Source organism: Tachypleus tridentatus, chromosome 7 (genome assembly GCF_004210375.1).
Source record: "Tachypleus tridentatus isolate NWPU-2018 chromosome 7, ASM421037v1, whole genome shotgun sequence".
NCBI classification, from domain to species: domain Eukaryota; kingdom Metazoa; phylum Arthropoda; class Merostomata; order Xiphosura; family Limulidae; genus Tachypleus; species Tachypleus tridentatus.
In genome coordinates, this window is record NC_134831.1 from 2,127,854 (window position 1) to 2,141,927 (window position 14,074).

Below are 14,074 nucleotides of genomic sequence, written 5' to 3' on the forward strand. Positions count from 1 at the left end.
CAATATGATTTAGGGCAAGAGAGATCGCATACAATTCGGCAGTGAAAACAAACTGTAGGAGGAGTCTGTCGGCCACAATCAAACTGTTACAAACAATGGCTGAGCCACCCAATTTGGAATCATCTGTATATATAGGAATGGATGAATCATATGAAAGATGTTCAGCAAAGAAAGAGAAATATTTCCAATTGGGTGTATCTGCTTTCCTCAGATGACTCAAAGATTGGTTACAGTTGGGGACAGTATTTGCCATGGTGGAATAGGCTGATTTGAAGAAACAGCAATGTTATTCAAGGATAAATCAAAATCTTCTAATTGTGCCTGAATACGGAGACTAAAAGGAACAATGGCAGATTTTCTGTTATTAAAAAGTGTGGTCCATTGAGGTTGGAAAACACAACTCCAGATAGGATGCTGTGGTAAAAATCGAAGTTTGGAAGCATATATTAGAGACAGTTGCAAACGGCAAATATATATCCACATACAGACTTTGCACGGGAGAAGTACGAAAAGCTCCAATGCAAAGCCAAAGCCCCTGGTGATGGACAGTATCCAACATTGTTTGTGCTGAGGTTCTGGAAGAACCATAAACCACAGACCCATAGTCAAGTTTGGATTGGACGAGGGCACAATAAAGTTTGAGCATGGAGTATTGATCTGCTCCCCAAGAAGTAGAAGAGAGGACATGGTGAATGTTCAATGCTTTTAGACATTTGATACAAAGTTACTTGATGTGTGATATAAAATTTAATTTACAATCAAATATAACACCTAAGAACTTTGCCTCAGGGACGACAGGTACAACATCATCAAGACGGAGTTCTGGATCTGGGTGGATTCCGTGTTTGTGGCAGAAGTGTATACAAACAGTTTTAGAGAGTGAAAGTTTAAAACCATTTGCCATGGTCTACTTCAGTATATGACTGATTGCAGTTTGTAGCTGCCTTTTAATAAACCTCATGTTTGATGACTGACATGAGATATGAAAGTCATCAACAAAAAGACCGTTTGCAACTGTAGGAGGTAGCTGTTCACTGATGGCATAAAACTTTATAATGAAAAGTGTGACACTCAGAATATAGCTCTGAGAGACTCCAAGTTCCTGTAGGAAAAAAATGAGAAAGTGTTGAGTCCACACGGACTTGGAATCGGCACTTCATTAAGAATTGCTGGATGAAAAGGGGTAAGTTTCCACGCAATCCATACAAGTGAAGGTCTCGTAAGATGCCATATCTCCATGTTGTATCATAAGCGTTTTCTAAATAAAAAAACAGTAACAAGATGTTGTCACCTTAAAAAGGCTTCTCTGATTGATGTTTCAAGGCGAATTAAGTTGTGTATCATAGAGTGTTGTCTTCAGAACCCACACTGCATAGGTGAGAGGAGGTTGTTTGATTCAAGAAACCAAATGAGGCAGGCATTGATTATCCTCTCTAAGATCTTACTGAAACAACTTGTCAAAGCAATCGGATAGTAATTCAAAGGAATTGTTGGATCCTTCCCAGGTATTCAGAACAGGGAGAACGATAGCTTGTTGCCAACCATATGGATAGACATTTTCCTGCCATATCTGATTAAAGACAACTACGAGAATAGTAAGAGAGTACTGGGAGAGGTGGCATAACATCTCATAATGTATATTATCAGGTCCAACTGATGTATTGCCAGACCGATGAATAGCAAGTTTGAGTTCCATCGGTGTAAGAGGACGATTGTAGTCATGGGAATGGTCAGTTGAAAAGGAAAGAGGCAGATGCTCTGCCTGTGTTTTAATGGCTAAAAAGGAAGGGGATAAGTTTGAAGAGCTAGATACATGAGAGACAAAGTCCCCAAGAATAATGGCAATGCTCTGTGCATCTGCAACTTCATGGCCATCAGACATTAAGATAGAGAGGGGCAGAAGTATAACTTCCACTCACCCTCTGGACCTTATCACATATAACTTTTGTGCTGGTGGTTGAAGAAATGCTGGAGGTGTATTCAATCTAAGATTTCTTCTGGCTTTGACGTCTAACTTGTCGAGCATGTCCATGAGCTTACTGAAATGCAATGTGGTTTCAGAGCATGGGGTATCTTCAATATTTATCCCAAGCACACTTCTGAGTTTTCCGTGTCATAGAATTCCACCAAGGATGGGGATGTTGTAGGGAACATGTGGAGGTTTTAGGGATGCATCGAGTAGCAGCTTGTATAACTGTTGGTTACTGCCACAATACAATCATCTATGGATGATTTATAAAAGATGGCAGGATCAAGTTCCGAGGGAGTAGTGAAAGAATGCCAGTTGGCTTGGACCAACTTCCACTGAGGTACATGGGTCAGGTTGTACTGGTCATGGCCAATCTCTCATAAGATGATGGGAAAATTATCACTACCTCATGGATTAATGTCAACCTCCCAGGAAATGCGAGTGAGTAGAGAAGGGGAACAGACAGAAAGATCTATAGCTGTAAATGACTGACAAGGTGCATGAAAATGTGTAAGAGCCAGTAGTTAAAAGAGCTAGGTTGTGGTTCAGGAGCATATGCTCTATGGCACGCCCTCTCATATCAATATGGGAGCCACTCCAGAGGGGATTATGCCCATTGAAATCTCCCAAGATTAAAAGGGGGTAGGCAGTTGCTCAATGAGGGTATCAAGGTCTGATTGATTGTAATGCATTTCAGGTGTAAGGTGTAGAGAGCAAATAGTGATGGTACAACCCAAAGAAAGACAGACGGCTACAGCCTCCAAGGGTTTGGTTAATAACAGGGACCAGGTGGGCACATACTGATCAATCAGCAACACAACTCCCCCATGTCCCCGTCCTACACATAGTCTGTCCTTCTGGTATAATGAATAGTGGCAGATAGGAACTGTATTTGTAGGTTGTAGAAATGTTTCCTGCAAAGAAAGACATATAGGATGATAAATGTCAAACAGATCTTCGATGTCAATCACATTTGATTGGAAACTCCGACAGTTCCATTGGATTAGTGTGGCTATGTGTAATTATTTCAGAAAAGATGGTAGAGAGTCCTTCTGCTTATGATTGCATTTTTTTTCTTTATTGGATGTGTGTCTATCACCCTCTATGGATCCTGCTCTGGCTCGAATAGTCGGGACTGAATTTATCGGTAGACGTACTAATGACTGAGGGTGCAGACGAGTTGTATGTTTAATTTTTGGGGTATCAGGAGAGGGAGATTCCATGGAAACATCTCGACTTGAAGAAGGTGAAGTTCAGCAATGACTGGAAGGTGTGGTCAGGACAGAGATGGAAGGAGACACTGATTCGTGAACTGTGTTGATTTTGGGGAGTGTTTCATTAATACTTGCTGGTGAAAATTGTGTAGAGGATAGGGTAAGGTCTGTTTGGACTCTTACTGTAGTAGTAGAACGGGCTACAGCAGCACAAGTTCTGGTCGGAAAAGGTAATAATAACTTTCGAGCCTCTGTGTAATTGAGGTTGTTAACTGTCTTGAGATGTTGTACTTCTTTTTGTTCTACCCATTTAGGAAAAGAGGTAAAATAAGAAGGATGCGTACCATTACAGTTTATACAATGTGGTTTGAGTTGGCATTCGGTGGCATTATGGTCTTTACCACTATAATGGACACAAGTCAAGGAACTACAGCAAGATTGTTTTGAATGACTAAATTATTGACAATGAAAACATCATACAGGATTTGGAATATAAGGTTGCACCTTACAATTCAGACATCCTGCTTTTATTGTGGTGGGAGGAGGGGGGTACAGCAAATGTTAGTATCAGAACATTTGTTGGTTCCAGAATTCCATCTTTTTCAGTGAAGATTCGGCATACTGCTGTGACACCTTGGTTGGTGAGACCTGTGAGGATCTCCAATTCGGGGACAGTCCTTAAATCTCTTTCAACTATGACTCTTCTGGAAGTATTCAAAGTGGAATGAGGAGTAACTTCAATGGGTATGTACCCCGAGGCCTTTGATGTCAGGAGGTTGGAATGCTGTGATGAAGATGTTTCCACTAAGATGTCTCCTGAATCTAGCTTTTTTACTGATTTAAGGGAGCCAACAAGCCCTTCTGAATAAAAAATGGGGACATCTTCTCTAGAAGTTTGTCACTTAAGGAATGCAAAATTAGGAATCGCAGGACAGATTCAAGTGGTGAGTTAGGCTGTACAAATTCATCAATGTGTGGTCATTTTCCTGTAGTCAGGTTTTTCTTTATGGTTTCAAGTTGTGTTATTTTTTTTTATTTTAAGAGTATCCATAACAAATAGAAAATTTTTCGGTGCCCACTGACCCCACCTACCATGGAGCCCTACAAGGGGACACACTACAGTGCTTTAAGGGCACTGCAGTGATGCCAGGATTTCATGAGCACTATACCCAAACACCAGTGTCAGACACAATGTCCACAACACCCGTTGGTACTCATGTTGACCCTGGCCCAAATGGACTAGCCGACTGATCCTAGGGGGGCTACCCAAAGACTGCCCATTTACAGGAATTCAAGGCCAAAGTGTTGTGCTTGAGTTGGACCCCTCAACCACCAGAATTCTCTCCTCCCCTTCACGGGTTACCATGAACGGCAAACACGCAGGTGGATGTTTAGATCCCAGAGGAGGTAAACTGTAAGAACAGAACCTTCTCTGGGAGGTCCCCTCACCACATACAGGAATCCACACCAAGGGGCAGATGGAAGAATAACGGATTCCAGTATTGACATAAGAACCTGTGAGTGCAACAGAAATTGGTTCAATATTTAAAGTAGAACATACCTGGAAAAAAAAAAAAAGAAACAGCAGGTTTTCAGAATTATGACTAACAGACAAACATGCTCTCTGAAATCACTGACAGCTAGAAAGCCTGAGAAAATATTTGTTTGCTTGCTTGTTTTAGAACAAAGTCACACTAAGCAATCTGTTGTGTCCATTGTGGGAAATTGAATCTCAGATTTGATACGTGTCTCACTGTGGTGAGGTGGCTGAAGGAAAAGATCAAACTTACTCTTAAACAAGAGAAAAAAGTGTTATGCAGGTTCAAAACCCATGTGTTGAAACTTAGCAAGAACATATCAGCAATCAATGACTCAAAAATACTGAACAATCAGGGCACACAAAGTAATTTTATGGTCACTCTCCATGCTACCCACAACAGTTCAAGTTATACAAATAAGCTACAGAACTTTTGATAACGGTGGAAATAGTTGCACCAGAATTTATTTTGAACTATACATTCATTTTAGCAAAGTTAACAGAATGACTGTCAAAAAGAAAATCCAAATTATGTTGGAAAATTGGAGTTTACACAAAACTGTGCTGTGTATAACAAACCACATGGAGTGAAGAATTATGGGTAAGTGACACGTGCTCTGAAATCTGTAAAGAATGTATGGAAATTTTCAGTCACTTGTTCACTGTCACTTCATTTTATATTTCACACAAAAAACTATATGCATTCTTAGCTTCTTCAAACAACATTTGTGTTATATATGTACTTATTTACATCATAACTTTTACCATTAAACTTTTTTCATTCCTAAAAAGTTGAGGTAAGGTGTCAACCACTAAGAATCTACAAACCAAAAATGTAAAAAACAAAATATCTTAGCAAGTTATTAATTAAATCTAGAAACTAAACATAAAACTTTAAACATTATATTGAAAATATAAAACTGTATTGGATCTGTGAAATTTTACTTTTATTTGACATCATGAATGCCATGATTACATCACATGTTAAGAAACTGTGTATTACTTACAAAGCATGATTAACAGCACTCCACTATCATTTTTAACAAATCATAATTGATTTATTTTAAGTACACATTATTTTGGTGTTACAAATGAATCATCAACCAAGGTAAAGAATCTTTGCTGTATCAAAACATAAATCATGAAACAAAGAACTTTATAATGGAAGCAACTTCAGAAGGTAAAACAAACACCTTCAAAGAGAGTTTGGGCTATTGAGTTTCTAGTTCTATGAAGGGTGTTTATGTAATAAAGTTACAAGGTTCTATTTATGTGGAATAAAACTGAATTTTTTTTGCTTTAATTTTTTTTTTTTACTATGTGTACTATTTTCAAGTTGTTGTCTTTTATTCATTCCAAATTGCCTTTTAAAGCAAAAGTGGGTAACTGGGAACTGCAGCATGACACTACTACAAGTACATATTGGGAACTGCAGTGTGACACTACAAGTGCATACCTTGGAGATTCGATAGTAACTACTTCCACACTGTCATCATCTTCATCTGATGACAAACAGTCAAGCTGTAAATCAGGTGCCATTGGCCAATCATTATCTATGTGTCCTGACTTTTGGATATTCTCTCTTCTTACAGATCTGTCTCTCAGTCCTGTAGATTCACCTGCAAGAATTCAACAATAAAGCCTCATCATCAACTTCTGTACTTCTTGCTGAAGACAAAAATAAGTATTTCTTGAAAGAAGATAATTACATCAGGTCTGTTAATCAAAACACTCAAAAATCACAATTCACTTCTTTGTTGCCAAAGGAAGTTGTTTATTTACAAAAATGATTCAATGCAATCTCACAACCAACTTTGCTCTTTATTTTTTAATAACAGAACAAAATATCAGCAAGAGAGGAAAAAAAAAGAACATTGGGTTAGGTTAAGTTGAAACCCTTAATATACACATTCAAACAGCTTTCTACTAAAAGAAACTTCTAAACTGCTATGATTTTTCTAAGCAAAAGTTCACATGTTGACTTTTACCTCAAACTTAATCCATAAAAAATAATGGTACTTTGAAACTTACTTTGTCCAACTTCAGCAACCAATATTGATAAAACCAATTTTTATGTTTGTCAGATTTGTCTCCCTAATATTTCCACTGTTAATCTACACAATGCTTACTATCAAAGTAAACTATATACAGTTACAACAGAAAGTGTTCATACCCCTGCATCCCTAGTAGTTTTTTGCTCATAACTTAAAAAGTATCATGATTAGGCTAATAGATGTATAATATATTATAAATACTATACTAACACACATCTACATAAATTTTTATGTAAATTAAATGACAAATAAGCTGCTTATAAACAAATAACCAAAAATAGGAGAAGCAGAAAGTGTTCGTACATTTCAGAACGTGGGAAAAAACTGATATTCCCATAATACTTTTGTTTAGTTTGGCGAATAAACTACATTATATCATTCCAAAACTGGGTTCATAATTGTTGGAATTTAGCCAGCAAAAAATTTACTTCCAGTAATTTAGCACCGTCTCCGTCATTATCTGCTTGGTCATCATGACGAACAAGAAACAACTGTCCAGTGATTGAATAAACCAAATTGTTGTAAAATACAAGTCTTGTGTATCTCTTTCCGGTATTCCTACACAATTTAATGTGCCGAAATCTACTATTCAAAGAATAATTGTTAAGTTTAAGCTTACAGGATCAACTGCTAACCTCCCTCGTTCCGAACGGCCCACCAAAATTCTAGAGAGAAGTTAGTAGGAACCCTCGTTTAACACGTAATGACATACAGAACTTGGTAAGGGAACTAGGGTTGAAGTAAGCACCTCTACAGTTATGAACATGTTACGCTATTTTGGGTTCAAAGCATGCCATCCTTGTAGAACTCCATATTTAAAGCCTGTTCATTTAGAAACACGATTGAGGTATGCAAGAAAGCATGCAGATAAACCCTTTACCTACTGGAAGAGTATTCTTTGGTCAGACGAGACTAAAATTGAGCTTTTCGGCCACAATGATGTTCACAATATTTTCCATAAGAAGGGGAAATGAAATCTTCCAAAGAACACCATCCCTACAGTTAAACACGGAGGTGGCTCGATCATGCTATGGGGTTCCTTCAGCTCTTCTGGTGTAAGCAACCTTCACCGCATCAATGGAATCATGAAAAAAGAGGAGTACATTGATATATTAAGCACTTATATCAAGAATGATGCTTGGAACTTGCGGCTTGGGTGTTGTTAGATCTTCCAGCACGACAATGACCCTAAGCACACATTAAAATATGTGCAATCCTGGTTGCAGAGGAACCATATAAGTGTTCTTGAGTGGCCATCGCAGCCACCCAATCTCAACCCAATTGAAAACGTTTGGCATGAGTTGAAGACCAGGGTTCAACTGTGTCATCCAAAAAATGTGCAAGAGTTGGAGGCCTTCTGTGAAGAAGAATGGAAGAAAATACCAATCGAGTACTGTCAAACAATCATGGAGGGCTATGAGGAGAGATTGCACCAAGTAATTCACCTGAAAGGCTACACAACTGATCATTAAAATAGATGCATGAACACTTTCTGCCCCTTCTATGTTTGGTTATTTGTTTATAAACAGTTTATTTATCATTCAATTTAAGTAAAAATTTATGCAGATGTATGTTAGTATAATATTTATAATACATTACACTTTCATTATCCTAGTCATGATACTTTTTAAGTTATGAGGAAAACACTACTCACGACGCAGGGGCATGAACACTTTGTTGCAACTGTACTTATAGCTAAACTACAACTAAATCTGGCACTCAATGTAGCTAATCAAACACAGTTTTCTTATTGAGATAAATGCAGAAGTCTAAAGCATTTGGGATTAGTTTTTATTGTGGGAAGAAATATACAATCTTAATAAAGTTTTCTTTGAAATTTCCATTTATTAAGACCTTTAAGTATTGATAACAAATTGATATCACTGAATGCTCATTTCATGTTACATTTTACTCCACACACATTTAGTGGTAAACATGTTAAATACAAAAGTAGTTGGGAGGGAGGGGGAGAACAACTTGTATTAAAATGTGCTGTTGTTCAAGAGAAGATAAATAGTCTACTTTCTGAAAGGAAAAGCCTAAAGTGTAGACAATTATAATTGCTCTATAATGCTAAAATTACTCGAAAATGATAACAGAAATATGATATCAGTATCTGTTCCATTATTTTGTAACTAATGAAAACTGTTAGAAATTAATGCTGGCAAAGCAGTCAATTACTGGATGGTGCTACACTGCAGTTTTTGTAATAAAAGTTAAGGTACCAGAAAACAATTACTTTTGAGTATTAATACACTCATGATACATGCAGTTCAGTCATTCATGTTGTAAGGTTCTGAGTACAAAAGGTTACTGTAATTACAACTTGTATGATTATTTCACTTGCTGGTTCCATGCTATTTTGATATCCTCATTTGAGTCATATAATGTACTCAAGCTAAATACCAAGCAACTGAGGTAGTAAGAAATTGGCTTAAACTTGACTGATTGCTAAGACAACTAGCACGTTGGTCATTCAACTAGACACACGTCATCAAGTCCTGGCAGAGCAGGAATTTTGGCAATGTGGTTATATATAAACACTGTGCCAAAGTAGATATCCACTGGAGATAATAATGGAATAGAAATCATGTAAACTAAATCATTTTTTTCTCCACATTCCTCTTAATTCTTTCAGAATGGAACTGATCTCAATCATTTTGAGCTTGTTATAGTTTATGTTTTAACTTTAAAATCAGTAAACACATTTACAAAATTTGGAAGATTATCAGTATACTTTACAATGCTTTCATAAGCAAAACATTAGATTTTTAAAATTAAGTCTTAAGGTTTGTTGAGCAATGTTTTTCTCATGCCATTTTTCTTTTTTGCATGTTGCCTATCCAACCTGCAAATTAATTTTCATTTTAAGATCAAATATACTTTTCAATACATCAGAAAAATTTCAAATTTTGTGAGAAATCTTTATAATGCCAAGTTAGTTATAAAACATTATTTTCACTAATGAATCTCCATGTGGCATCAATTGACTTAATTGATTTTGTAATCATAATTTATATTTATTTCCTAATTTTTATTATGTCTTTTTCATTTTAGAATGCCTACAAATTATAACATGAGAAAACAAATGTTTAGATTAAATAGGTTAACTCTCATAGCATTATACCTTATATATATATATATTTATTTTTATTACAGTGACCTTTCTGTCATACCTTGCAAAAAATACAGTTTAAATGATGTATCACACATACTAATGTTACCACATCCAAAATATAACTGACCTTGTTTTTGCTACATTTTGGTGAACTCACATTTCATAAAATATTGTCACATTTCAGTTATTATACATTGAATATTTATACACATTATTTCTATATACAAATAAATTATTAAATTTATTTTTCTTAAAACATAAAAAAAGTAACTAAAGAAGTAAAATAAACAACTATATCTTCTAGTTATGATGCCTTGTACTTGTTTGCTGCTTGTCATATGTTGCCAAGCCTTACAAAATTTCATACATGGTGGATGGGAGAAGAAATTTTTATAGGTTTCACACACACACACACACACGTGTATATATATATATATATATATATATATTCCAATTTGTATTGTCAATTTGTATTCCACTGTTACAGCTTAGGATACAGTCACATAGAACTAGAAAGAATGCCTTTTAACAATATTCAAAGAGTAGTTTTGAATTTGATTATTTTAAATTTTTTAATGTTATATTTTCTACATGTTAAAAAAAGTTTAGTCATCAATTCTTGAATGCAAAACTGAAAATTTTACCAAATACAAACTGTGAATACATGCTTTCATGTTTCTTTGTCCATTTTCATAATATTAATTAACAAAGCCAATTCAAATTTGGTATTCACTGTGCTACATAATGTTTTTGATGCTGTATGCAGTGAACAAATTTTTTTTTCCCCAGAACCTATTGCATTTCTTCCAATATATCAATCACATGAAACAATAAATTTTAGGAGACTGGAATCTATTGACAAATAATTTGGATAAAAAAACTTGGAACACATGACAGATTAAAAGAAATATGACAGTAAATAATAGAACTTTTCATTATACCTCAGTTGCATGCATGAAGAAACTAAGAATAATAAATATAAATAAATACATGTGGTCCAACAATCACTTGTCTAGTTCAATATAATGTTATGTTTAATGTTGATTGGTGTGTTAAATATATGTATACACAAAAGTGTGATAATACTATTTAATGAAATATTTAGGATTAACAGTATTAAAGATTTTTGATAAATAAAGTGCAAGAACCAAAAATAAAGAACTAAATAATGAATAATATATATATATATACAGATAACATGTTTGTCAGTGTACAAAATTATCTTTTTTTTTGTTTTGAAAACAATGCCTTATTTTACTCATACATGGCTTCAGAGATAGTTCCATTAATAACTCTGGTCAATAGCCTATTTAACCAAAACCATGTTGTTCCTTTTACTTTTGTTTACTTTTTTGAGTAAGAGCATTTACATTTTGCCATCTACTGCATTACAATAAGGAATCTGTAATTGTATCGGTTGTCTTGATTCTTCATAACTGCAGTTATGTATCCCACATCCTAGTTACAGTTAATCAAGATATTTGAAATGTGTTGATCTCATCTGTCATAATAAAATATTGCTAATATTATATCAAAGTTACTTTCTGTAATGTACACTATATCTGTAAACAGTGTTTTTATAGTACACCACTATATCTCAATGTTTTGTATCTTTTTGTAGTGGAACAGGAGATCAGGTGTAATGAAAACACTGTAAAGTTGTTTACCATGTGCCTATGATTAATGTTAGGCCACACTGAACCGTCTGTAGCATTTGAAGAGTATGAAAATTACTTGTGGATGTATTGGTTACCACAGAGTGTAGGTGAGCACAGTTTAAAATTAACTTCCAAGAATTTTCTCTACAAAAGTACCATCCCAGACTTGCTTGACAATAAAGGCCATCCTGTACATGGGATCACCTTATACACCAGCAAATATGATAATTTAAATATTTCTTTTTTCACCAGATGTAAAATTGAAAAGAAAATCTGTGATTTAAAGGCATTTTTTTCATAAGGTGAAATAAAATTGGCTAGTTACTTCAAAATATTAAATTAAGTTTTATTATTTGTCTTCATTTAGAAAAGTATGAGATTTCTATTTTGATGAAATATGCAATACAAACATTAACAAATAGTCATCTTAAAGCTAACTAAAACATGAATTGTTCAAGGTAAAAAATACTAATATATGGAAAAATTAGAAAATAATTTGGTAATTATAATTGATTGTTTGATTTCCTGTTTAAAAACAACTTGTGTTCAAGTCAGGATTACCAACTATTTGTAAATTTACAGGTAGTAATAAAAGGTTGCATTTTAATACTGCCCATAAACCTTAAGTAACAAAACATATTTTAACAGTGTGGGTAAAAATAGGCTGCTTCTTGTGTCTGTATATTTGTAAAATCAAAATTGTGAACTTGGAAAGCTTGGTCTGTAGAAGTACTGTAAAATCAATATTTTCTGAATTGATTTACCTGCTATAGCTGAGATGCAAGTTATACTTCATAACTTAAACTTTGTTGCATTTGGGCCAATATGTGATAAATAATTGAAGTAGGAAAAAAGTTTATTTGTAATGGTTTGTTTAACATGACATATAAGTCAAGTTGTACATCACATGTTAAAAAAAAAGTCTAGGCATCTAGGCATATAAGTGATAAGGTGTGTGTGTATTGATATACTTGTATGATTAAATAATACTGTATTTTAGCATTTTCTTGTCTTGAACTGTACTTTGTTTTAAGATTTATAGTAGTGTGACAGAAAATCTAACTTTGCTACATGTCTCTCTTTTTTATCTGTATTGATCCATCATTATGGATTTCAAATCAGAGGTTTCTGGAAATAGCATTTCAAATGTATTTCTTGTCTGCTACAAATTAATACCCAACTTAGTGTTATTACTCATGTTGATTGGCAACAGAATATAAATACAAAAATTGTTGATTAAATTACACTATTATGAAGTTATGTGTATCAGAAAAACAAAATTGTAAGGTTGGCAAACCTAGTTCAGGTTCCTTAAAATCAGGTGAAGCATTTATAAGCTAGTAGGTCTAACAGTCTACATAGGTCACTAGTCAAAGGCTGTGTCATCACATTTGTTGAATAGCATTCAAAATGTTATTGAATTACTATTTTATGAATTTATGTCAGTACATTTGGTATCAAACTGTGGAATATAATTCAAATTTGAATATTATAGATCATTTAATTTCATAATTTAAACACCAAAAATCACACCTAAACATAGTATAGTATAGTATAGTAGTTTGGTAAGAATTAATAAATCAAATTACTGGTACCAATAAGCTATAATGTAAATTTATAACCTCCTGTCTTTTCCATTTGCTGAAATACTGCTCTTGTACTGAATCAAACAAGTGACCCTCTTACATCTTTCTATATTTGGAAATGCTCCCTTATATACACTTCTGTCTGTGACATGTAAATAATCAATCAAAAGCTAGGAATGTCCTTCCAGTAGCTTTCTCAGCCATTTTCAAATAGTTATATGTAATCTTGTTCTTTCAAAACAGATCTTCAAGTTGATAAGGTGAGTCTTCAGTCTGCTCGAAATTTCATATTTTTTAGACCCAAATGTAGCTTAGTTACTAAGTTTGATAAATTAGTGGAAGTCTGTTGTATTAGTATAGTAATTAATGAGTTATTTTTGGTTATTTCAAATATATATATATTTTTCATTTTACTTCAAAAAAAAAGTTCTTTATCTCGCATTGTTTACTAAGTCACAATGCTGTATTTTTTAAAAGAAACAATTTTTTTTATTATATATTTGTTTTATGTATTCCTATTAGTAATTCCAAAATGTTATGAATACAAACAATAATAATATGACAATCACATCATGTCTGCCATGTTAGTGCCAATGAAGACCAGCTGGGATATGACATACAAGTTGTCTAGATAGTTTTGTGAGCAACAAGTGTTATGATATGAACTAGTTTAAATACGTAAATTGTGATTATTATCAGTTCTATTTAAATAAACTAATTGGGTAGTACATCTTTTTGAAAGCAGAACTTTTTTACTTAGTTAATTTTTAAACCTAGTGAAGAATTTTAAAATAATTTACTGTTTAGAGATATACATTGTTCAACTAAACACTTGCATACAGAGCTCACATCAAATTTATAAAACTAGTTTTTGACCTGAAACATCACTGCTTGGAAAAAATCTTCACTTAGGGATCTGTTAAATTAGAAACAAGTAC

At 34.1% G+C, this 14,074-nt stretch overlaps 1 protein-coding gene across 1 annotated transcript in view; it reads right to left on the reverse strand.

The window, feature by feature from the left end:
- Window positions 1–14,074, reverse strand: part of LOC143254993 (uncharacterized) — a 40,839-nt gene that overhangs the window by 22,964 nt on the left and 3,801 nt on the right. The window contains exon 3 of the mRNA XM_076509950.1: window positions 6,177–6,339. Within this exon, the coding sequence (XP_076366065.1) occupies window positions 6,177–6,339 (163 nt within the window). The remainder of the gene's footprint in view (window positions 1–6,176; window positions 6,340–14,074) is intronic.